We start from the raw sequence: 26,849 nt of genomic DNA on the forward strand, positions 1-26,849 counted from the left end.
TGGTCGGGTCAAACCGGTGTCGGGTGGAGTTTGGGTGGAATCCAAGCGGTGACAGGTGAAGTTCGAGTCGGATCAAACTGGTTACGGGTAGAGTTCAGATCGGGTGAAACGGATGTCGGGTAGAGTCCAATCGGTTAAAGATCGAGTATGGGTCCTAAATTTTCCGGGTCAAACCAGTTCGGTTAGAGTTCGAACCAGGTGATGTTTTCGGGTCGGGTCAGCTTTTGACACCTCTAATCATGGGTTTGAGTTCACAGTTCAATCTCAGTTGTTTGATATTGGCACAAAAACGTTAAAACGAATTCAAATTGTTACAAGTATATATTTAGAAACGAAGGAAGTTTATACATTTTGAGCCTTTGAGGTAAACATTTTGAATAGTGTCTTGGATATAAGCTTAATGTCGGTCACATTACGGACAACACCATCTTCCTTTTATATAGATTACAAAGCTTCCAAGATCATGGTAAAACCTAATTGAGAGTATTATGTTTTATGAGTGGTTGAACTAAATAAAGAATACAATTATGAGTGTGAATTCTTTTAGTAGACCCTCAGGTGTTGGAACGCAGAGTGGAGAAGTGGACTTTGTCTTCATAGCAGGATTCAGCAGCGACATAGCAAAGGGCGTTACGTGTCATCGTGGCATAGCAGCTAAATGCGAAGAATACGATTTCTCCATGCGATTGCTTCATGTCAGATTAACAATTTGATCAAGGGATCAATTAGACTTCATTTCAATATCACTTTCTTCATCGGTTTTTTCATTAAAATCATCGGTAGGGAGAAAGCTGAGAAGTGGCAAGGGCAACAACGAGCTAAGGTTGCATAGGATTATGAGTGCAGCCAAATGATCAAATCTGTCTTTGGTGACTCCAAAGACCTGAGTCAATCCAGCACCAATAAGTCCTCCTAAAACACTTCCAGCATTTGATATTGACATCAATGTGGCAAACAGAGTCGCTTCCACACCTTCGGGACACAACTTTGCAGCTAAGACAAGGATAGGCATAAAAGAAATCTGGAATACAGAGACTTGTCAGTTGAGGCCTTATATTTTTTCTTAAAGTGTATCAAATAATTAATTTATATAATCGATAATCTATGATATGGGAAACGAATGAGTAAAATAAGCTTTGACCTCAATAGGAAAACCTATTTCATGCTATAAAACTCCTACGAAATGTTGAAAAAAGATCAATTTTCTAAGGCAAATTATCACTAAATGGACATCGGACAAGACCATTTCACCACACTGACAAGGTGTCCTTTGCTTAAAAGTATGAAGCTGGGACTATTCTATTTAAACCTCAACATTAATAATAACTTAAGGCATAGTTGAACTCTCATTTCCCTTGTACTAGGTTTAAACAAACAGCAGAAGAGTGGATGACAAGAACATAAAACAGTTTTAGGCGAATGTACCTGGGAAAGAACAGTGAGGATTAGGGAATCTCCTACAGCAAACCACTCATCACTTATACCTAACTGTCGATTTAGTCCAGTTACAAGGAAAACCTGAAAAACGAATCCAAAGCTCTTCTCAGTTAGTATACTTTTAGTATCGAAGAAAAATCGAAAGTTATCAACAAACCTGTGTCATTCCAAGAGTAGTTCCAGCAATAGTTGTTGCCAAAAATATACTCCTCAAACTAACTTTCTTCAAATAACCATTATAGAGGCCAACACCAAGCAGCGACGCCACGGAAGTTACGAGCTTGACCCGCCCAAGAAATTCAGGGGTAAAACCAAGTTTATTTGTTCTGAAATCCAAATATCGTACATTAATAGTTTGCAGAAGTAATTCAGAACGTCAGCAATTATAAAGAAATAGAGATGGTTCTAAATATAATACTCTGTAGTAATGAGTAGACAACTATGTCAAAGTGCAACAACAACTATGTCAAAGTGCAACAACAACTATGTCAAAGTCTTAATCCCAAAAGGATGGGTCGACTGCATGAACAAAATATTTTATCACCACTACCGGTGATCATTGCCAATGATACATGGAACGTGGAATCGAGCATAAAGTTGTACGGAGACGCGGAACGTGGCCTCTGGAGAACCCGAAAACGTTGGTCTTTTGGAAAAAAATATATATAGTAGTGAAATTAATCAGATTTTTAAAGTTAAAAGGAATAGAGGGTAAAATGTTAAAATACATTAAAATAACAAATAAATATAATGGTACTGTAGATAGGAGTAAATCATGTGGGGTAGAGTAAAGGGAAATGAGGACCTTTCCTTTTCCTCATTTTCCAATTAAAAGAAACTCCATTTTTTCACTCCCCTAGACTCGCCTCAACATCGCGACCAAAAGCCCAATTCTTGTTTTTCACTTTCAATTTCCAGATCTAGGTTTTCAAACTTTCGGGTCGTCAAATTCAACGAACTGGTTCGTGTTTCAACCACGTTTCGGGATGAACGAACCCAGTTCGTGGAACATGCCAACATACCACGTTCGGGTATCACTGTCATTGACAAATATCTTGTCATATTTTTCTTTTTTGTAAGAGAGATTATATTGTATTAACAAAAAAATTACCTAATTTCTTTGTACCTTCCCAACTGAGTAACTCTTGAAAGCCCCCACTGCCTTAGCCCATAATGATGCTAAAAATGTGATTTTGCTCCACAATAACTCCGAAGGTAATGAAACTCGTGAAACAATCCTCGAGTTTCTTTCCAACCACACACAACACATAACTTCTATGAAAGCGTTGCGTAATCACAATCTATTCTCCTTACCTTAACCAAACCCTTTAAAGCAAATTTTTAAACAATCCAATATATGTGAAGAGAAAACCCATGTTTCCTCGTGAAGCGCAAAAAATCTCCTCCAAAGATAACGTGCCATTTCACAATGTAAGAAAACATGTGAACGTGACTCAACGTTAGCAGGCAAAGCAAGGACATGTCCGGTGAAATAACCAAACCTGACCTACGCTTTTGCAGCATGTCATTAGTGTTAGTCTCCTAACGCCAATATCCACACAAAAGCCCTACCTTAAAAGATACCTTCGCCTTCCAAATGAAATTTGCTACTGGAAACGCCCGAAACTTAGGGGATCGATTCAAGTGAACCAGAAAAAATTGAGATTGGGAGACGATGTAAGAAAACGCCTCTCCTAACCAGTTTACCAACACATTTGTCACAATCTTGTACGCACTAGTAAGGAGACTAATATTCGTTTCTTTTATCAATTGACCCTTCTTAGATACTAGGACAATAAAATTGGAATGCATACTCTCTCCAATGATCTAGTAATCATGAAACTCCACAATAAAAATAATAAAACACGTTATTCTTGATCACATCCCATACCTTGGAAAAAAGCCATTGTGAAACCATATGTGTTTTATCATTTATCACTCCCATTGCAAACACCACCTTCTTAACCTAGTCCTCTTCATAAGGTCTTTGTAGCCAAACGCGACATTAGAAGGAAGGGAGGCCAAACTCTAAATTTTGGTCTTCCCTCCCATTCTTTGATGTCTCTCTACTTCCATATCTTGGAAGACCTCCCCATCATCACTCTCTTTCTGTGTTATGAAATTACTCCTCCTCGTCCTTCTCCCATTCACTACTTTGAAGAAAAGCCTCGAACACACATCCCCTTGTCTTTCCCTTGCCCACTTTACCTTCATCTTCTAACATTGTCTTTCGTTTTTACTCAAATTTACCTCTCTAACTCATTCTTAAAGTCCCACACTGTCTCTCCATTGCAAAGTCGTTGAAAGTAATCTTTCGTAAAAGAGCATCCTTTCTTTGCCTCACATCTTCAAACACCTCTTTATTCCATAACTTCAACTTCTTCATAAAACAAAAACCCCTCCACCCTTGAACATTGCACTCACCCCACCACTCTCCCAGTGGTGCTTCACCCACATATTTTTCAAACCGAAAAAGTGTTGGTCCCCATTAGAGATGAGTAGATGAGTGAAAAACAGGAGAATGATCAAAGGGTCGAGTAAAAATCTCTTGAACCTTGGTAGAAAACAAAAAAAACGCTCCAACCTAAAAAACTTTTGATGGTGGTTCGAGGTGAACCAAGCATTATTTAATGGAGGTCACGAAGTTTAGTCTCACGAATAAAAGAATTAAACCACGTGAACAACCAAGCCTCCCATCAATCAGCACGTTCATGGCGAAGACAAAGATCATACAAAGAAGTGAACCACCATTTGCCCCTACCCCGGACCTCTAAGCAAACTGAAATAGAGAATCCCGGTTACGATCTTCGAACTTGTTGCGAATCTTGAATCCGAATCAAGAAAGATTCCACCAGAAGCACCCATAGATTGATATTAAACCAATCTTTGTTCTTGTCCTCCAAAAAAATCGTAACAAAGAAAGAGTCAAAAATCTCAACTTTTGTCTCTTGAAGAAAACCACACCTGGTGTTGTCTTTGAAAGAACCCCCTTAATCATGGAGTGAGCTTAGAATGTCAGACTAAGCCATTTACATTTCAACTGAGAATCTTCATAAGGTCTAACTTGCAACCCGAGTCCTTCGACCACCTCCGTAGTCATAATTCCCACTAAACTGAAGATCAGTGAGTTCAATTTGCCGGTTCTTCTTACCTCTTTGAGAGGAGCGTTGGGAACCAACCTGCACTTGTAATGGCTGTCCAAAAACACTCACAAACTCTAGTTGTGATCTCTATCATCATAATTATCCCCTGTAAGTGCAAGTGATACTACATCTGGTTGATAATGAACGGAACCCTCCCCCAGTCAATTATTTGTACCAATATCGAAACAGTTTAACAGGTTCTTCAGAAATAGAAAGAGGGATGTCCTCCATTTGTTGCAGCTCGTCTAACAAAATTCAATTATCTTCTTCATACTCGCTTAACTCGTCATTTTCGTCATCTCTTCCTCCTGATAAATTTCGGGCAAGAGAACTCACCGGCTCCACCTCATCAGCACACCTAATGTCCTAAGGTCACTTCGGAGACAGGCACGCACCAATGAAACCTGAAATTGCCCTCCACAGCAGCGCAACTGCCAAACGAAAGGAAATCACCTACCAGCCCTTTTGTCGCTACTACATATGGAGGGAATACCGCCTTTGGAGATCTCAAGTCTAACTCCTCAAAGCTGGTCTCTTTCTCAAGTCAGAGCACACTGTCAATTCTCTATTTATATCATGTTTTTTTCCTTGATTCTCATTTAGTTTGGCGAACTGATCAGCAGTTATGAGCTTGCACGAAGGAGGATCCATATTCTATTAGTACTACTTTTTCCTAGAGTTGAGAATGTTTAGCACCTGATGACACTGCAGAGCAGAGTGTCCTCCGGTGAAGATTTCTTACAGAAGAAAAGATGACCCAAGAAACCTGATTTACCGAGCTTAATGGTAAATACAGGTGTTGGGAAGCCTTATAAATGTTTTAGATATAGAGACAGAAGAAAGATATATGGGGGAGAGACTTTTGGGTATATTTTACACCCACGTCTCCTTTGTGCTGTGGCTTGCATTACTTTCTGACAGAGGTAATCATCTATTTCTACACTCTTCGCGAAACTTGTGACACTCAGTGAGATTCATACTAGGCTGTCGTTGATATAGGCAACTGGTGTAGAGTACTGGATTCATTCGGTTATGTACATTGTACTTTAATTTTTGTGGTGCTAGGGCAATGAACAACTCTGAGATAACCCTGCAATCGCAGCTGCGTCATCAACAATAATATATCAAAATTGGGAGTATAGTAAATATGTATAATTTGTCAGTTTAAGACTAGGTTCAGCTGAATTATATTTCTTATTTCCTAGCAAAAGATCCCATACAATGTGGTGCCAGAAGCAAATATCGTTTAGATGAAAACCACACCTATGTTTTCCTTAAAAGTTACTTCCTCCTTCCCTTTTTATTATTTTGGGCGTCTCTTTTTATTCTTTACGTTAAGAATATGCCCACACATCCAAAAGGATGGAGAATTGGATGGCGATGTGGCTCAGAGAATCAAAGCAGGTTGGTTGAAGTGGAAATGTGCCACAGGGTTCCTATGTGATTCAGCCATGCCCCAAAGATTGAAGGGAAAATTTACCGCACGGCAATTCGACCGGCTTTGTTATACGGCACGGAATGCTGGGTAGTGAAACATTGTCACGTGCACAAGATGAATGTGGCGGAGATGCGCATGTTATGTTGGATGTGTGGGCATACAAGAAACGATCGTTTGAGGAATGAGATTATTAGGAAGAAAGTAGGGGTTGCACCGATTGAGTTTAAGATGATGGAAAATCGTTTAAGATGGTTTGGACATGTAAGCAAAAGATCAAGTGACGCCCCGGTTAGGAGGATAGAAGGGTGGCAAACCGATAGAATTGCAAGGGGTAGGGGAAGACCTAAGAAAACATGGAGGAAGATGATTGAGCACGATATGAGCTTTCTTGGGATTGAGGAAAATATGGCGTTGGATAAGACAGAGTGGAGGGAGAGAATATACATTGATTACTTCATTTGGCTTATACAGCTTTCATGTTTCTGTTTCTTTCTATTTTTTATTTTATTTTATTTTTTACTCTTATTTTTATTTTATATTTTATTTTTAAAATTCTTTTTTTCTTTTTTTTCATTTTTCATGCTATTTTGAAATGTACTTATTTTACTTTTTCATTTATTTTAAACTTTACTTATTTTTTATTATCTCTTACAATATTTCTTCTATAATGTATATACATTTTTCTCTTATCTTACTTTCATTAATTCCATTTTCTCTTCCTTGTTTTCTCTTTTTACTTACTGCTCCTTTCTGGTTTGATTGGTGACAATGACGATCTCCTACGACGATTCATGTTAGCCGACCCCAAATCATTTTGGGACTAAGGCTTTGTTGTTGTTGTTGTTGTTAAGAATATTTCCTTTTAATATTCCACAAAACATGTACCCAAATTTTAATAAAATATTCCTACATTGAATTCACCTCACCATTCCTCATTCCTTCACTCCACTCACCTCAATTAGTAAATGAGGAAACCAGAATTTTTATTATTTCATTAAAAAAATAAAGGAATCAAAGCTCTTTTATATTATGCTTAAGTTTGGGTGCATGATACCATACGTACGGAATAAAAAGGATTGAGGGAGTATTTAATTTCATTCAGCACAGGGGTCTATTTAAAAATAGCTAGATATAATTGAAATGATAAACTGTAGATTCATAGGTACATACGTGAAGTAGAACATAGCAGAATCTGACTGAGGTGTTGCCTGCCACAGAAAGACAAATAAGGTAGGATAGTACACATTTGGCTGCTTGACAGCATCCCACAACTGGACAACACTCTGGTTGAAGCTTTCCTTTAAACTAGGCCCTCCACCACTACGATTATAATCCCAAACTGGCCCAAGGACCCGTTGTTCATTAACCAGAACAGCAACTGCAGATGTGATTAAAGGAAGCAATGCAGTGACACCAAAAACAAATCTGAAATTCACATGTAAAGGAAGTTTAACTCAGAAGAAAACAGCCAAGAAACTACGAATCTAAGCTAAACATCCGAACATACCTCACACCATAAGCATCTACCAAAGAGCCACTAAAATAGGCGCTCACAATACCGCCAAATGCTGAAGATCCCCAACACAAAGACTGTAGAGAACCTGAAATACTTTGTGACTCACCACGAGCTCTTTCTACAACCATGGAATCTACAACCTAAAACATGCATCAGTTCCTGACATTGTGAAGGACATAATAGAATCAAGAGAATAGAAAATTAAGCTCATTCAATATCACTACACCCTAAATTAAATATCTGACAGAAATGCATCATAATTTATGGAAACATTTGTTTAGTAATTTAGTCAACAACGTGTTCCATGAATTAGATTCAAGGGAAAGAATAAGAAATTATGCATATTTGATTCTCAAATTATGCCAATACTTCTGTGACAGAAGAGGAGCGAGTGAAAAGAATTTGAAAGCATCACCATATTTTATCACATCAAATAATACGACCTAGAATCCTTCATTTTACTGCATGTCACAAAGGATGACTTCTTTCATGTTTAGGATTAAATAGTTTAAGAAGTTTTAGAATGTAGAAATCTCAATGGAAGTTTGATATGTATGATACTCAAAAACAATATGTGTACTAATGACACATATCCAAGTATAAGACTTGGCAAGACTAATATTTTTGACACCGTGACATCGATACAGATGACGGATACATAAAAACGCAATGTAGGTTGACTTGTTTGTTCTTGTTAAAATTACAAGCTTAAGCACAATAGTGAGCAAATGTTACAATTTTTCTCCGCAAATGTGGTTCGAGAAAACTGAAATGTCTTGATGATAACAGAAAAGCCCAATCTTAGTTTTTAAAACGGTTTTTTCATGAAATACCCCGGAGGTTTCACAAAATTCACCAAATACCCACTAAATTTCAAAAATACACCAAATACGCCTATATTTTAAAAAATACATCCAAATGCCCTTATGGACTAACGACATTAGCGGCCGTTAGTCATCAACCCCTAATTAATCTAATAACCCCTAATGTCACTCTAATTAAACCTCATTAATCCTAATTTGGCCTTAACTAACCCTAATTTACTCTCCCTCCACATAACCACCACCACCGCCAGCCAACCAACCGCATGTGCAGCGCAAGCTCCCGCCGGTGGTGCCAGTGCTCTTGCTTGCTAGTTGCTATGATCGCCTCCCCTTCAACCCCTCGACCCACAGCCACCCCTAATTTATTGCCCCAGCCGGCTACGAAGGCACTTGGCCACCTCCTTATCCTCTACCTAATACTCACATTCCCTTGTCTTTCTTTCCTCCCGACACCCTAACCTATCGTCCTCCTACGCCCAACTCTCTTTCTCACCAGCAACCCCACAGCTGCCGCACACCGCACAAACATAAAAAATAAAAAAAAATTACTGGCAATGTATACCCAGATTTGTCGAAAAGTTTGATAGAATTTAGGGAAAATTTCTAACCAAATTTGTTTGACTTTAGGCATATATGTAAGTATAATATATTATTTTCTGTCAAACAAAATGTATATGACAATTTAGATTTAGCATATGAAATCAAATACACATCCAAATAGAATTGGGAAGAAAATTAGGATTTCTATTTTGAATGAAAAAAATTGTGCTCGGATTTACGGGTTAGTTCAAGTTTGTTTATTTAATTGCCATCGAATTTAGTCATGAATTTGGTAGATAAAATAATCAGATTAGTGAGGAGATAGAGATTGGGTACCCGGTCCCGAATCAGGTAAGGATCCGAGGACCAGAACTGGTTGGGTTGGTATCGGTTCCGCATCCCAAAATTTAGGAATCGGTCATAATGGTTCTCATTCCGGTTCTTGATTCTTTGGGCCCGGTACTCATTGGGTAACCACTGGAACTAGGGGTGAGAAAAAAGTCATAGTACCTTGAATCGCAGCCAAACCCTGTTAGGAACCTACAATGTCGGTTCCGGGTAAAAAAAATCGGAACCTGTTGCAACAGGTTCCGGTTCTCAATTTTTCGGAACAGGCGTGTACACGCCAATTTTAATATGGAGTACCCAAAAATATGAACCGGTAACAAATAAAGATGCTTCATATTTTCAAACATATAAAACAATTCAAGCTCATTTTGGAAAATATAAATATAGAATTTCAACTTAAGCCCAAACTATAAAACAATCAAAGCACAAACCATAAAAAAAAAATTATGTTTTTTTTAATAAATTAGCAGTAACTTATTTAAATTTTAAAAACAACAAGGTACAGGTTCCAGTTCCGTTTCTAATCTTTAAGAACCTGTTGCAACTGGTTCGGGTTCCGATTCGATTTTCAGGAACCTGTTGCAACAGGTTCCGGTTCCTGAAAACGGTACCCTGTTGTGCTCACCCCTAGCCAAAACTGGTTCCTGTTTCGGGTATCCGTTGGTAGAGGCTCTGAGATCGTGTACCCGATACCAATCTTATAAATCTTTCCGAATTTTGAATGCTAGACTAGTGGACTTCAATTTGCTCACAAACTAACTAACCCCAATCTTTTGGGATCTTACACAGTCATTACTTACTCACACAGGCGAAATAAGGTAGTCAAAACACCTTACCCTAAAACCTTTCATGTTCTTAGACCTTAATTTTTTCTCAATCTTTCACCTCCAATCTCTCAAATTTGCAACTATTGTTCATCTTCAAGTACCAAGACTATCAACCAACTCCAGGTATTACTCTATATCATCTAATTATCTCTTTTCTCAAGATCTTATATGATTTTTTTTTTAATTTATATAATTGTTCTTATCAAAAAGTGGTTTGTAAATTGTATTAAGTAGCTAATGTTGTTGATATTATAAAAATTTATGAAACAAGTGACTTGTTTTCTTCTTTTTCGAGATGGTTTGAAGAATCATGGAGCAATGAAAGTCATATTGACATCGAAGAAATAGAAATGTGAACTACGTATTTTCTGAATTAAGTCCTACTATACAAATTAGCAGGAAGTATATTAATATTTAAAAAATCGGGTACCCGGTCCTGGAACCATGAATTCTTCTCACCCCTAATAGATAGGAGAGAGTAACATGAATTCTTCCATGGGAAGAGAAGGGAAATGGGAGGGAGGAGAAGGAGGTGGGCTAGCGATGAGGTGGACGCGGACATAGGCGGCGTGTATGGATAACGACAGAGACACGGGCAACGGTGCCAGCGCACAAGTGTCAGCAATGGTGTTGGCAATGGTATTGGCGGTTGGTGGCATCATTGGTGTTATGTGGGGAGAGATAGTAATTAGGATTAAATTAGAGTTAAATTAGGGTTAGTTAGATTAATTAGGGGTTAATGACTAACAGTCGTTAACACCGTTAGTCAATAAGGGCTTTTGGATGTATTTATGAAAAATTTAGGGGTATTTGTTGCATTTTGGAAACTTAGCGGGTATTTGATGAATTTTGTAAGACCTCGGGAGTATTTCATGACAACATTATTTTACAAAGTGCACCATAGGCGTGCCTAGGAGCAAGTGGCAGGTAGCGTCTTAGTCGTGACAGGCATAGGCACCTACAAAAGGCGCGGGCCTTATGCGCCTTTTTCCTGGCTCAAGACGCAGTGCCTTATGCATCTTATAGTATAAGGCTTCAATTGTTGATATGCAACAACTTTTTTTTAAAAATAAAAAATAAAACCACGTGACATGTATGGCTCCCCAAGAATTAGGATTTACTATAATAACTAGAGGAGGGAGAAACCCAAATTATATACCTTTTTCCTCCCTCTTTTTTTCTTGTCTCTTACAACAAAAGAGCACAAGTCATGTAAACCCCTCCTTTTTCATATTAAAGTAACTGATTTATGTAAGGTGTGACCCACTTCTTCTGAGAATCTCAAATAAAGATTCAATGACTAAGAAGTCACTTGAACCTTCTCAAGTCTTCCCCCCCCCCCCCCCCCCACCCCCCCACCCCAACTTCTTTGGTTTATTTCTAATAAAGGTTGTTAATTTTACTCCTTTGTGACAACAAGTAATACTATTTTGATTTTTTTAAAATAAATACCACCAAAAGAAATTGTGCGTCTTGCCTATGAAAGGTGCGAGACTTCGCATAGGCTCCAGGGGCGCATTGGTGCGCCTCACGCCTTGTAAAACTAAGTGTTCAATAAGAAATATAGACCCTTGTCAAAGTGTTGAGTGTGTAACACAATAAAAGTCAAAGCAATTCATCTATTGAGAAATGGGAGAAATATGTTACAACATAAAAATAGGGAAAGTTAACTATATAAGCTCACAAAATACCTAGTAAAGTAGTAACATTAGATGCAGATAGAGCAAGCAACAATATCTCTAAGTGATTCATTTTCAGAAAGATAGACCACAATCCTAACCTTTAACATTACCATCACCCTCAGCTTTATTTCTTCTGACTACCGAACTCTTAGCATAAATAACTAATAGCTAATGGTATTTAGTGAATATTTAAAAATCCAGTTTTCCATGAGCTACACTTGCTACTTTTGTTTAATAAACGTGTAAAAAACATACTTTTGTTCAATAAACGTGCAAAAAACATTTGCTACTAAATCTTATCATAATGTCCGCTGAAGACATATCTGCGAAAGGACCAATAGGAAACTAAGAACAGTTTCAAGAAAGGTCCATCCAATGGAATCATAGGCTTATATACACTTTTCTTGGTTTTAAAATCTTAAATATTTCTGAATTGATCTTGAAAATTTTGTGTGAAACAACTTTCATTATTTGTTAGGAGTCTACTCAGTATCATAAACTGTTCAAAATTTTAAAAAATACAAGGACACCAAAAATTAAGATACCCAAGAAACCAAATTTCGGTTCAGGTAAAGGAATATAATAAGTGCAAACATTATTAGCAATCGCACTACGACTTCATACATCAGTTAAAAAACTTCAATGAACTACACTTGCGGGATTTTCACAGTGAAAAGGCAACGACTGTCTCCAGATTCCAGACGCACAACTCTAACCAAGAGTATATAAAGCTTAAGCTGTTTCAGATAAAAGAGCATACAAAATGCTTACAACATCAGAGAAGGCGACTGAAAGAGATCCAAGAAGTATGCAGAAAGCAGCATTATACTTGCTGTCAACAATAGTGGCCATCAAAGTCCAGGAAAATGCACCAAGAAGCCCAGACAATACCAAATATGATCTTCTCCGATATCCAAAAAGAGGAATAGAATCACTGCCATCATTAGTGTTCAACGAATTAATCCATAAGACAGAAAATTTGACTGAATAAACATAAATATCATGCATAGGATGCACATACCTTATAAATCCGTAAAGAGGCTTAACTAGCCATGGGAATGAAGAGAACCCAGATATGACAGCTGTCTAGTCAATGAACAGTAAGTTTGTTAATCTTTCGGTGCTTGGAAATGAGGAACAAAATCACGTTACCACTACTATAGGTACTAGGATTACTATAAAATCCATTTGGATAAGATATTACAGGAGAATCATCACATCCATATACAGCATTTCACCTTTTAGAGCACAACTAATGACATAGGCAACCCAACAACAACAACAACAAAGCCTTAGTCCCAAAATGATTTGGGGTCGGCTAACATGAATCGTCGTAGGAGATCGTCATTGTCACCAATCAAACAAGAAAGGGGCAGGAAATAAAAAAGAAAAAACAAGGAAGAGAAAGTGGAATTAATGAAATTAAGATAAGAGAAAAATGTATATATGTATTATAGAAGAAATATTGTAAGAGATAATAAAAAATAAGTAAAGTTTAAAATAAATGAATAAGTAAATAAGTACATTTCAAAATAGCGTGTAAAATTTAAAAATTTGAAAGAATTTTAAAAATAAAAAATAAAAATAAAAATAAAAATATAGAGAAACAGAAATCGATAATGACATAGGCAACCCATTTGAATTAAATCTGTAATTTGTCCAAGTACTCCGTATCAAATTTATCCATAACAAATGAACAAAAAACATGCATTTTAAGCAGGAAAGTACATTAAAAAAAGGTCATGACTGTTTAACTCGATTTATCGCATATTTTCATACGTCGTATTTAGTAACTTGCTACAACAAGTCAACAACAACAACAAAGCTTTAGTCCCAAAATATTTTGGGGTCGGCTAACATGAATCGTCGTAGGAGATCGTTATTGTCACCGGTCAAACAAAAAAGGAGCGTGAAGTTAAAAGGATAAACAAGGAACAGGGAGAAAGTGGAATTAATTAAAGTAAGATAAGTGGAAAATATAAAATATATTACAGAAAAAATATTATAAGAGATAATAAAAATAAGTAAAGTTTAAAATACATAAATTAGTAAAATACGTACATTTCAAAATAGGAAAAAAAAACAAAAAAAAAAGTAAGAAGAGTCAAAATGGAAGTATTTAGTAAATTGCTATTAGAAAAATAATGCCTTAGCATATTATTTAATTTGTTTATTTGTACTTCTCTTCCTCCGTATTTTTATAATTGCAACGTGTAGGGGTTGTAAAACATTGTTTGGAGAGGAGATGTATATGTATGTGTGTGTGTGTGTGATGTCGCAAATAATATGCAACTCCCAAAAAAAGAAACGTTGAAATTATAAAAGAAAAGATAAAAAAACAATCGGACAAAGTACAAAATCTGAGAAATCCAGGGTAAGAATGTTTAACACAACCTTATCTCTCCAAACAAACAGTAGATTAGGGAGAGCTGTAATGAACTAAATAGTAAAGGTTATAATGGGTAGTGCAAGTAGTATTAATGCTAGAAGAAAGAAAAATTAGGGGGTTAGAGTAGAGAGGCTATAAATAAGGGAACACTAGGTTTAGAAGGGGTGGGGAAGAATTAGTAAAGCTTAGGCTTTGGAGAGTGGTGACCTCAAGTCACTAACCCTTGGAGATTGGTGGCCTCAAGTCACTATTTTTGTATCTCAGTTTGGTTCATTCATCTATCAATCAGATTATTACATATTATTCCATTAATCTTCCGCTCAAAATTATCAGTTCTTTACACTTGGTATCAAAGCGGTACATTTCTAGGAGGGATTATTTATCTGATTTTCTGAGTTCCAAAATATATATATATATATATATATATATATATATATATATATATATATATATATATATATATATATATATATATATATATATATATATATATATATATATATATATATATATATATATATATATATATATATATATGGATGTTAACAGCTCTGATCAGAAATCACAGGAGAAGTGGGATGAGATTTTCAAAAAATGTAAGGAAGATTTCGTGAAAAACATTATGGAAGGTCTTTCTCCGATCTTTTCTTCGTTCCGGCAAGAATTGAAGGAAATCAAAGAGAAGTTTACTGAAATTAGAGAAGAGATACTCAAAGAGGAAAAGAACAAGGCAGTGGCGGATTCGGAGGTGGTTGAAGCGGAAGTGGTGGAGCATGCAAATCTACAGAGAAGTGGATCTAGAGAAAATCTACCCTTTGTCGCCGGTGGAAATGCGGAGGCACCAGATGCAGGAAAAGGAGCCTCATGTTGTGGTTCCAGTTTTTTTCGCACGTGGTCAAATCGGCGAAGGTAAGCGAGGTTTCGTTGTCAAGGATTTTGGTGGTAGGATGAGCGGAGGTCAAGGATGAGGAGGCTACGATGGTGGCGTGTCTGATGTTCTCATAAGGAAGCGAAAGAAGAGGACATTTGAGAAAGGAGGTGCTGCAGGCTGCGGATCCGGTGGTGGTCCTGGTTACTTAGTTAGAAAGTGTAAGTTTGGTGGTGGAACCACCACTTGTGGTGGAACCACCACTTGTGGTGGCCTGGACTGTGCTGGAGACATATTCGTGAAGGGAGGATCAAAAGCTAGTGGATCTGGTGGTGGCCTAGGTACCGGCAGTAAGTTTGGTGGAGAAAAATACTTGCCGCCGCATAAACCTCAAGAGATTGTGGGGTATGGCAGAAGCTCCATTAAAATTTTTGTTGCCTTGGAGAAGAAGGCGACTCTAGAGGATACTGGTGGGGGCAGTTTTAGAGCCATAAAAAATGACACAACAGTTGTAAAAGTAAGGCACGTGCCTTATTGCACCCTCCCTTACCCTAATCAATCCAATAGCTACTCATTAAAGGAGGTCAGTCCCTTTCCGGGGCTTACTAAAATAAGGCCCATTTTCTTTTCCCATGTTGTAATACCCAACTTCTACCCCATTGTTCACTTTACAACCCAACACCTATTTAAATAACCCAAACCCACCTTTGAAACCCACTATTTCTGTTTACTACAGCCCTCAACTCATGGCCCCACCCAACTTCAATTTTGCCTAGTTTCTGAGACCCGAAATCTCCACCTCACAACTCAACCACCCACATATCCCAATTCTTAACAAAATCACCCCGCCTTTTATTTTTAAACCAAATTTCTTTTCCGATTTTCCCAACCCAAAACCTGTCATACACGTATTAAAACCATCTCAACACATGACCACTCTCACCTTAGTTTCACCACCCGAAAATCTTCTACTCTTCCATGAAATCCGACTCAAGGTGCCTGCAACATACAACAAAGAGGAGCTTGAACATCCATGGCAGCAGTGTTCTGAAGACAACATTGACCCGAGTTGCCGAGGTCGAGAATCTCGTGCCGACTACTACCCACCTTGAGGACAAGGTGGAATTTTAGGGGGCCGATATTGTAATGAACTAAACAGTAAAGGTTATAATGGGTAGTGCAAGTAGTATTAATGCTAGAAGACAAATTAGGGGGGTTAGAGTAGAGAGGCTATAAATAAGGGAACACTAGGTTTAGAAGGGGTGTGGAAAAATTAGTAAAGCTTAGGCTTTGGAGAGTGGTGACCTCAAGTCACTAACCCTTGGAGATTGGTGGCCTCAAGTCACTATTTTTGTATCTCAGTTTGGTTCATTCATCTATCAATCAGATTATTACATATTATGCCATTAATTTTCTGCTCAAAATTATTAGTTCTTTACAAGAGCATGAAGCATAAACTTTTGAAGACTTTAAGGGGAGCATTAGCAGCAAAGAGCAGAGGCAAACAATAGTCGTAGCTTTCTATAGCCTAGTCCCCAATTTCAGCTAGTTAGTATTATGGCACAAGTTTTTCACCTCATTTTTGTGGGACTGACTTTTATTCGCTAATTTTAATTAATCAGACACCATGCAGTAATTCATTCATATATCGTGTCTTCTGGTGCCAAGGGCATAAAATTTTCAGACATGGGTCAATCGCATAACAATAAAATAGCAAAGAAAGTGGAAGGAGAGGAAAGGTACATAACATACCTCTGCAGGATCTAGATGCAATTCATCTTTCAAATAAAAACTGACAGCAAGCCGCGAGAGGCCTAAAACACCTTGGACAAAGTAAACCATGGCTACAGCGATTGTATCTGGTGACATGTCCACACCAAAGCAGCTGAACCAGCTCTTAGGTTTATGCTTGCGCTTAACAGAAATTTTACTTGAGGAGCATGCCTCATTCTCTGCTTCAGCTGTCAAGAAATCTCCTTCTTTTGAATCTGGATCAAAAACAAATACAAAATTACTCAGATGTTGCTATATACAGCATAAGGGAAATTAGAATGTAAATCCTTCCAAGAAGCCATGTAACAACCAACTCACAACTAATATGCCCCCTCGATTTTCTAAAAGATCAATACATGAAAGACTAAAAATCTAGAGAGAAAGGGTCATGAAGAAAAAGATTCAAAAGTGCACATTTTCTTCAGCAATTTATCTAACAACATACGCCTTCCGTCTGCAAACAATCTTCCTCTTAGCTGTGGGCATGCATATTTAAGATTTTAGTACGGTGTGTTAGGTTTTTTGGTAGATAGTGGGGAAATAAGAATAACAAATTTATTGAAAGATAGTTAGTGGGTGAAAGGACCTACATCACATGAGATATGGAGAGAAAGTGAAAGAAAGAGAGCTAGAGGGGGTCCATATCACATGGATTGAGTCTGTGAATTATCCATTTTAAGTAACAAGATCTTTTGCTAACATCCTAAAAAAGAATACAAGATCATCTTTTGTTGGAGGACTGGCGGAGGGAGTAAATAAAACAAATATCAGGAGGATAAACGCACCTGTTATCAATACTCAAAAGAGAAATGCAAGAGACACATGCTAAAAAGAGGATAAAGATCTAACCCCATAAAGCACAAAAATCTAAAATGGATTTTTTAAGATAATCAAATCCCAAACAGTAGTTGATCGTTTACTCGTAAACTTTCTTCCGGATGAAGTATTTCATAAATTTTAGAGCCCCGTAGACAAATGCCTAGACAAATGCCATTAATTCTGGGCAACTTTAGAAGTGATCCTTTGCAATATCCTGCACAAATTATTTTGTTATTTTAAGCCATGTAGATATGGATAAAGCATTCCCAATCATTTCAAATTTTTTTGAGACCCCTACAACAAAATTGACATTTAGTAAAATAAATTAGCGAACTTTTAATGATATACATCAAAAATTTGCAACTGCCTCAAGATAATGAAAATAATGAAACTGATATCAGGTAAATGCCGTGAGTCACCTTCTAGACTTTAGTAACCTGCAGCAGCGATTGATGCATGTTCTACCATTTCCATTACTTTAAATGCTTCTTGTAACTTAACATACAATATAATCCCCCTTATCACCTTATGAACAGTTTTATCTGCAGGTACCATGATCGAGAATTTCATCCTCTAATGCAGCTGCAGCAGCATACCGATATTCACAGAACCAAGACAAAATTTCTAGGCATTCCTCATGAAAAGAAATCTCATGCCTCAACAGTTTTATGAGCATAAAGCATATTTGACAGCGAGTTCTAGGAGATTGAAAGTGTATAATTTTCGATATTTAGCAAGACCAGTAAGGGTTGTATTTCTGTTGCTACTCCGTATTACTTGGTAGAGAATTAGAGATATCTTACAGAATTGATTAATACATACATACATTTTTGCACTTACAGGAGCAGGAGGAAATTAATGGAAGCCTGCTGGAATTAGGCCAATCCAATCTTTTGACTTGAACCTCTTAGTTCTGGTATCTAGTTTGATATGTTACCCCTAGCTATCTGTCCTACCTTTCTATCGAGGAATGTAGAGTATTACTCCTTCCGTCCCAAATTACTCGTTACACTTACCTTTGCACAGAGTTTTAGGTGATAAGTGGTTGTTTGGTTATCAATTGTTATTTTATTGAAAAAGTAGATGTGATAAGAGTTAGTGCGGTATTTTTTTAATTGAATGAAAGAGGGTGTGGGGGCAAAAAAAAAGTTAGTGGGAAGAGAGAGACAATATAATATTTGTGCAGTCATTTCTAATTTAGAAGTGTAACAACTAATCTGGGACGGACGAAAAAGGAAAGTGTAACAAGTAATTTAGGACGGACGAAAAAGGAAAGTGTAACAAGTAATTTAGGACGGACGAAAAAGGAAAGTGTAACAAGTAATCTGGGACGGAGGGAGTACAAGTGATTAGAAGCTTTTCCGCCAGAAGTTATTAAAGTACTAAGCTTTTTTCACGCTTCATTAGACTAACTATGATGAGTATGACCTTGTTATAAATTTTGGGCTAGAAGGGTTACTCATACTGAATCTATTTTCCAGAAACGTAATCATGATATAAGGAGTACATTTTGTTATACAAACATATATGACAAATCCCAACAACTTAATACATATGTTTCCAACGTTATGTTTTGAGTGGGTTATACGATTATACAGATATTAAGATACTCGTTCTTTGTGGTTTTACCCATGCATCTATAGGATTCATTTATAATCTTAAATGCATGTACTTCCACCGTCCCAAAATAATAGCACATTTTATTTTCCATGGTCTACAAGACACGCATTTAAGGCTTTGACCATCAATATATATAATTATGTATTAAATAAAATTGAGGAAAGTTGATACGGAGTATTTGGATAATATAAAGTTACACGAACCTAACAAGATCCCACTGGATTATTTTTCATAAAAATTGGTAAAAATTTAAAGTTAAAATTGGGATGTGTGACCTTAAGAAAACATGTTGTACTATTATGGGACAGGAGTATATTATAAGCATGTACTTTGATGAAATTTATGCGGGACTTTATAAGGCAATGATATGATGTTTTCTGATTCCGACATTCCATTACGTGTATTCATGAATCAGTGAATGTTTCTGACACCTTTCTCTTAATCAGTAAAATATGTTTTATAACAAATGAAACTAGGAGGCTTTTTCTTCAAAAGTTTCCCCACAAATATTATGTGTTGGAAATTTAAGGTTATAATATCCTCACATGATGGAAGTTGTATGCAATAGGTCCAACGGAAAGGGTACCTCGTTCCACTCAGACATTCATGTAATATTGCCTTGGCAATACGCTATACGCCTTGAGGTTCATTTTGTGTTCATCCTTCAGATACATTTCCTTTGTATTCCTTAGGAAATTGACCATAAAATTTGGTAGGTTTGGTTGGGGACGAGTGATGACCTTTGTAGTTGTATATGTTGGCTTTGATCCCTCCATCCCACTGTCTTTAACCATAATCATCAAAGTCATATATTTGAAACATAATTTCCCATTCATAAGGTGGGAAAGGATTTTATGATTGATAGTATGACGATTTCTTTTTGGAAATATACAAAGAATGTCATTGTGAGCTTCTGTTTCTAAAGTTACTTAATTCAAGTTATTGACTCATTAGTTGTGAGTTTTTATAACCTATTTTCCATGTAAGTATTTCACATCAAAAGAAGTATGTCCCATGGTGGAAAATAATCAGTATTAGTGATGCAGGGTTTGTGTCATTAATGAAGAACAAGTTGTATAATCTTACATACATAGGTTAAAATCATAATGGTTCAACAACAAAATCAGCTAATGTTAGACATGGGATCCAAAGGTTCATGTTCATTGCACTCGTAGTAGCCAATTTTTCCAACTATGGGCAATATACTTCAACGCATACACCTTATGCAAGCACACTAGCATAGCAGAGCAAAACAAGTGCGCTTTGCTAGTTGCTACACACTACCTCCAGACGAAACTCAGGGCTACTCCTACATAATATCCCTCAATTCCTAACCACAAATTCATACATGCCATTATCATCAGTTCTATAATCACACCATGCCACAAAACAATTCTAATTCCAACCGCAACAAAAAAGTGCCATTAACAAAAGCTCGATTTTCCGAACACATAAGTATCATCAAGATCATAATTTATTAACATAGTAACATAGCATAAAAATAAACATCTTTCAAACATAAAGCAAAATCCGAAAAATTGAACTATCTGAAAAGAAGGTAACAAAATGCACTTAGTGACTTACCATTAGCGGAAGCAAGAAAGGGCTCATCCTCCCTATCGCGGCGGTGGGTGGTGGAAGGCGGCACCGGAATCGATACAGACATGTCAGCTTCAAGGCGTTTCCGGCGAGGTTTCCGGCGGGAGGATCTGGAGACGCCGGTAACCAGAAAGGGTTTCCTTTGGTGAATCTGGTAGATAGTAGGAGGTATAGAAAGAGAAGGAATTGGGAAATGCGGAGTTTTGGGTGGTATGATGTAGGAGATTAACATGGATTAAACTGAATTTTAAAATACAGTTCAGTTTTTCTATAATTTTTTTGTAATTTTAAATGAGGAACCGTACTAACCAGCATTTGTATTTAGATAGTGTTGGTTACGGCATTATGCAATGCAAACTAACGGGGTGGAGTGGTGGAGGTAGAGTAGTCAAATACTGACCCGATCTGAATAGACTATATGTATAATCGATCGAAATTTGAAATATTGTTAAAATAAAAAAACTCGTAAACCGATCTGCACCTGATCCGATAAAATCAATAACCGATTTTGGCGTGGTACTGTATGACCCGAATCTGACACTCGACCTGAAGATGACCGATAATTGAATTAACACGACCCGACACTGAGCCGAACACGATTCAACACCCCATCCGATGTCAACCCCAAACTGATTGTGTAACACCCCCGATTTACTAACTTTAAGTAAATAAGAATATAAAAGACTTTATAAAAATATTGCGGAAGCTTATACCTAAATCGGAGGTATCACCGCCACACTTGACCACATTGTCAAGTGCTTAGGCTTACAAGACTTAAACTGTTACAACTCAATTACTAGGTGGTCTATTTACAACTGAAAAACATTAAACTGTCATACAAGACTAAACGATAATACTGGAGCTCCTTCAACTTGTAACTGCATCCTTCACGATCAATCTGCTTCAGTCAATCTTGACTGCTCACCATAAAGGAAAAATTCCAAAAGGATCGTCGCAGGGCCACCATAAGGAAAAGACATGGCCACAAACACACATAACAAATAAACACACACGTCAGCAAAAGCTGAGTAATCACCTGTTACAAACAGAAACATACTAATATAGAACAATAAAGTCTCATGTAAACAATGTAGTATGAAACCACATTTCAAGTACGATCCCAAAGATAAAACTAACTACGTACTCTACGAAAACTATTAATCTCCTCTTCATATGAACCTCAAATATATTGATATAATTCTTTCCTCTACTAGACTTACTTAAACCAATAGGTGCCATATTTGCTCTTTGTTCTATACCTAGCCTTGGACATGGGTGATTCGAATAAATAAACCAATAAGTATAAAAACTTGAAACTCTCAATAGCTACTAGAAAGACTCTCTGAGTCAAGGCCACTTTTGGACCAAATCCCACTTTTGAAAATATTAAGAAAATAATAAAGATTGTATCTTGCTTCTCTACTAATGGTTATCATCACTTACCAACATGTAAGGTCTATAACGCTGAGCCTCAAACCAAAAATGTAATAATTATTCTCAAACCTTTTCTCATAATCTGATCAATATGATCAACACCCATTTAGGGTTAAGAATCTATACTTCTCAATAACGGCACAAATTCCCAAATAATGTAACTCATTCAATATAATAATATCACTCCTTTAAGTAATAAAACTAGTACCCAAATATAACTATGGATCAATCCCATAATATGATACGATCAATCTCAAATATAATACCGATATTGAATTTTCCAATATTAACTGAATTTGTATAACAACCCGCCAATATAATCTACACGAAATAAAAGTGCTACTACTATAAACTAATTAATTTAACTATTTGCAATACGATCAAGCGCAAGTATATCAAAAGTGAGTCACGCAAAGCAATTACACGCATCTACCATCCAATATAATAACATGAAATCATATAAACACACATAAACAGTAAGTACTTTACTATTCCAATACAACTACACTTGGTTACGGCTAGTATATAGACTAGAATCTCAAAGGGGTAGACGTGCAGTGATTACCTTTCCGAATAATAATACCAAATAGTTAAATCCAAGCGAACTTTTAAAACAATCGGGTACGGGATGCAGGCGGCTGCTGCTCAATGATGATAGGATGTGCATGAGCTTAATCTCTTTGATAACCAAAATAAAATCAAGGAATTTTATTTCTTTGCTCCTCACGCACAATCCACAGTAAGTAGAAAGAAGAGGAATTAAGTAGGAGATATATAAAACTAATTTGACGGCCATAATACTTTTAGGGTTTAAAAGAGTATATATATATATATATATATATATATATATATATATATATATATATATATATATATACATATGAGAGTTCTATTAATAGTAAATAAGGTCTCTTTTTTTCTTTTCGGAACTTTAAAGAAATAACTACTATAAATCCGAAATTTTACACAATACTCTAAAACAAATATATGTTATGAAAGTATAAAATATTGGGGTATTACAGATTGTAACTCGATGAAACCTGTTATTGGTCCGACCTGTGACAGCCCGACATGCCATTGACCCGATCAAATAGTAACTTCAACCATAAGTCTATATTATTAATTTTTATTACTTGTTCCGAGAAAATGGAAATGGAACAACTTAATGTTATTATTTACACTACTTTTAAGTTATTGTTTTGCAATTTATCGCAACATTTTAAAACCTTTAATTTGGATAAGCGTAAATATACGAATCGGAGGGAATAACGTATCGAGATCGCTTTGGGTTCCATAATAGTTTATACTAGTTTAGGGCCCGTGCAACGCACGGCTACTACTAAAACAATTTATTATTTTAATAGTAACTAAAAGACTTGTGATATTAGGAAAACATGAAAGTAAAAAAGATATATGAAAAAGTATAAATTCAAAGTTGTGTAAAAAAAATATTCAAATGAACTAAATTTGCATATTACTATACAAAGTTAAAAATTATAGTCGTTTACTTGTATGTAGAGCGATCTAACAACGTTAACCAACCCCGAATGACTGAAGACTAATTTTCTAAAAGACCCGAGCATAACCGAGTTAGTCAAATTACAACATATTTTGAATTGAGTAAAATCTTGATAAATAAACTTATTTGTTAGTCTACTTACCATGTATTATTATTTTAATTAACATTCTTACTTACCAGTTATCATGTATTATATTATTAATAGTAGAATAACATTAGAAGTTCATTTATCAATATTTTTTATTATCAGATTAAAAAGTTATAGTAATACATAAATAAAATTATATCATAAAGGAAAAAATAATATTGATTTAGCTTTCCTCCAATAATATATTATGCAGTACACATCTATGGTAATTAAAAGATATTTTTATCTTAGTTTCCTAAAAAAACGTACTGTAATTTATTTATTTTAAAGTAAAAAAAATAAAAAATAAACATGTTTGCGGGAAAAAGTCGCACCAGGAAATGACACGTGTCATTCCTGGTGTCTCTTTTAGTATATAGTAATAGATACCCAACCTAAATTGTGCTTCCATATCATTTGGTTTCATTTCATTCTAATTTATTATCATATTAAGTGTAAAACATAGGATTGAAGGGAGTAATAAATCATGTCAAGCCAAACAACCCAACTCTTAAACTTTATTCGAATAGGACTATTCTGTGATAGTGGAATTTGACATTAATGAGTAATTGCTTTGAAACTTACAGAGAATAATTGGCCTATTGGAGACAACTTTGTGACACTGCTTATTATTGTCTGCTTTCTAAAACTTCTTTTGGCAAAATATTAGACTTACGGTTTTCATTTGTTCTTTGTTCAAAATTTCCTGGAGCAATCAGAAAAAACTAAATCATTTAGAGCTCCCAACACCATTAACATATATTACATTAAAAGGGCATTTTAAGTTTGTATCCAACATATACCTACCAAATATTACATCAAAAGAGGATTTTAAGTTTATGTACCCAAAAATACATAACAATTATTACATCAAAAGAGGATTTTAAGTTTATGTACCCAAAATATACCTAACAAATGAATGATGGTGGTAAAGTTGTAACTGTGAGGGGATCGGAAAAGAACTGGTTTAGGGTCTCTTTTGTTCTCTTCCCACGGATGTGTGGCAATATTAATTAAAACAGGACTACCTGTGGCGCTAGCCTCTTTTTACTAGACCTTGGACTCGCCATTCAGTTTTCAAAGACAATGAGGAAAACTGACAAAACTCAGTTATTGTGATACGAGAGTAGCAGCTTTTGGCTCAAAAATCCATCAAAGGTTTTGCGGTCTCATATTTCTTGGCAGATTGTCCTATCAAAGCCGAGGAAGAAATCTACGAGTTGTCGGGTGAGCAAATACTAAATGACAAGCTACGGCAGCTGGTCGCTGCACTTCGACGGTGCATCCAATCAAAATGGATGAGGTATCAGGGTAATCGTAATAGCTCCTGACGGCACTCACACTCCAATCTCTGTAACACTCCAGTTCAATGTTACAAATAATGTCGCTGAGTATGAAGCTTGCATAATGGGTCTGGAAGCCGTTATTAGCTCTTGGTGTTCAGAAATTTTGGGTATACGGCGATTCCTCCTTAATCATCAACCAGATGTTTGGCAAGTGGAAAGTCAGAAGTGAAAACCTAGCTCTATACCAATCATATCTTGAAAAGTTTTCGGAGCAAGTCGAAGAGCTTCGGTACACATACCTTCTAAGGGAAGAGAAGCAATTCGCCGATGCACTGGCAAAACTGGCTTCAATAATCTCCATTCCTAGTGGCATGACTGAAATGCTTCTTGTCATCAAAACTCGTTAGGAAGTAGCTGTAACACCCTAATACGGAGTAATTCCTTGCTTTTTATAAAACTTTTTATAACTTAAGATAAAAGAATTACTAAGATATTACCGCCACCGTGATAACGGCTAAGGCTATTTACCAGAATTACGCAACGAAATTTAACTAACTTTCAAATGTAATAATAGTTAATGGCCACCGTACAACTCGGAACCATTAAGGCCCAAAACCAAAACATTAAATATTTTTAAATCCATTAACTAAAAGTTTAAGTAATTAATATAGTCACGACTAGAAAATAATTATAGAGTTTATAAATGAGGAAGAGAAAACAATCTCTCAAACTCAATCCCATGATGATAACTTCTCCCGCAAGTTATCTCTACAAACCTGTTATTTAAAATCTACTCCCCAACAACGCAAATGCAAGAGGTTCAAAAAAATTGTAAAAACTATTTATGGACAAGAGGAACAGAACAGTCAAGGAAAGCACTGGTAGCTTGGGATCAATTATGTTTACCCAAGGCTGTTGGGGGCTGGAACTTGCTTGATCTTCCTGTTTGGAACAAAGCAGCCACGTGTAAGCTTTTCTGGGCAGTCGCTTTGAAACAAGATAAGCTTTGGATTAGATGGCTTCACTCATACTACATTAAAGCAAAAGATATATGGACCAAGGATGTCCCTCACGGGCTGTCATGGGCTCTCAAAAAGGTGCTGAGTTGTAGAGATGTTTTCTTACATCAAGGAAGTATGCAGCTATTTGTAGTAGGGACTAAATTTTCAGTTAGGAAATTATATAAGAACATCAGGGGTCCATTTCCTTCTGTTCCATAGAGAAGAGTATGCTGCAACAATAAGGCTAGTCCTAAAAGCATTTTCGTGACTTGGTTAGCCATTTTGCATCGGTTGACAACTAAAGATAGGATGCTTAGTTGGGGAATGCAGATTGATGGGGTACGCTACCTGTGTGATGCATCTTCAGAGACTTTAGATCACCTTTTCTTCCAATGTGCTTATTCTTCAGTGATCTGGCACAAAATTCTGGGTTTGTTGAAGATAGGTAGAAGCAGCCTCACTTTTGACCAGGCCAGGAAGTAATGCAAGCAGCTGCAACATGCCGACATCCTACTCAACAACTTCTTGGAATGTGCTTTTCTGAATCAGTGTACGCAATTTGGTTACAAAGAAACAAGAATTTTTTTACGGGAGATTGTGAGAGGCCGGAAGTGGTGTATAGAAATATTATTTTTAAAGTTGCTTGTCGGTGTAACGAT

General features: G+C 36.4%; 1 protein-coding gene across 2 annotated transcripts; it reads right to left on the minus strand.

The window, feature by feature from the left end:
* Positions 1–250: 250 nt before the first annotated feature.
* LOC110793045 (folate-biopterin transporter 1, chloroplastic) lies at positions 251–23,045 on the minus strand. 2 transcript variants are annotated; one of them, XM_021997871.2, is made up of 10 exons: positions 22,823–23,045; positions 20,809–21,740; positions 16,765–17,000; positions 12,777–12,841; positions 12,527–12,689; positions 7,526–7,674; positions 7,189–7,443; positions 1,595–1,763; positions 1,426–1,518; positions 251–1,021 (listed from the first exon to the last, which is right to left on the minus strand). In XM_021997871.2, exons 2-10 carry the CDS (start codon positions 21,053–21,055, stop codon positions 722–724), a joined length of 1,677 nt encoding a protein of 558 aa, XP_021853563.2. In that variant the 5' UTR covers positions 21,056–21,740; positions 22,823–23,045; the 3' UTR covers positions 251–721. The 2 variants fall into 2 exon arrangements, with proteins under 2 accessions (XP_021853563.2, XP_056695977.1); XM_056839999.1 differs by lacking the exons at positions 20,809–21,740; positions 22,823–23,045 and adding an exon at positions 17,635–17,650.
* Positions 23,046–26,849: the final 3,804 nt, after the last annotated feature.

Source organism: Spinacia oleracea, chromosome 3, assembly GCF_020520425.1.
Source record: "Spinacia oleracea cultivar Varoflay chromosome 3, BTI_SOV_V1, whole genome shotgun sequence".
Classification (NCBI taxonomy): domain Eukaryota; kingdom Viridiplantae; phylum Streptophyta; class Magnoliopsida; order Caryophyllales; family Amaranthaceae; genus Spinacia; species Spinacia oleracea.

Excerpts from the sequence above, each read along its gene's own strand:
- LOC110793045 (XM_021997871.2), bottom strand. The coding sequence starts at position 21,055 with ATGTTAATCTCCTACATCATACCACCCAAAACTCCGCATTTCCCAATT. Across the intron at positions 17,001-20,808 it reads CTTTCTTGCTTCCGCTAATG|ATTCAAAAGAAGGAGATTTC; the intron begins GTAAGTCACTAA and ends TTTTTGATCCAG. Across the intron at positions 1,022-1,425 it reads TCCTCACTGTTCTTTCCCAG|ATTTCTTTTATGCCTATCCT; the intron begins GTACATTCGCCT and ends TCTGTATTCCAG.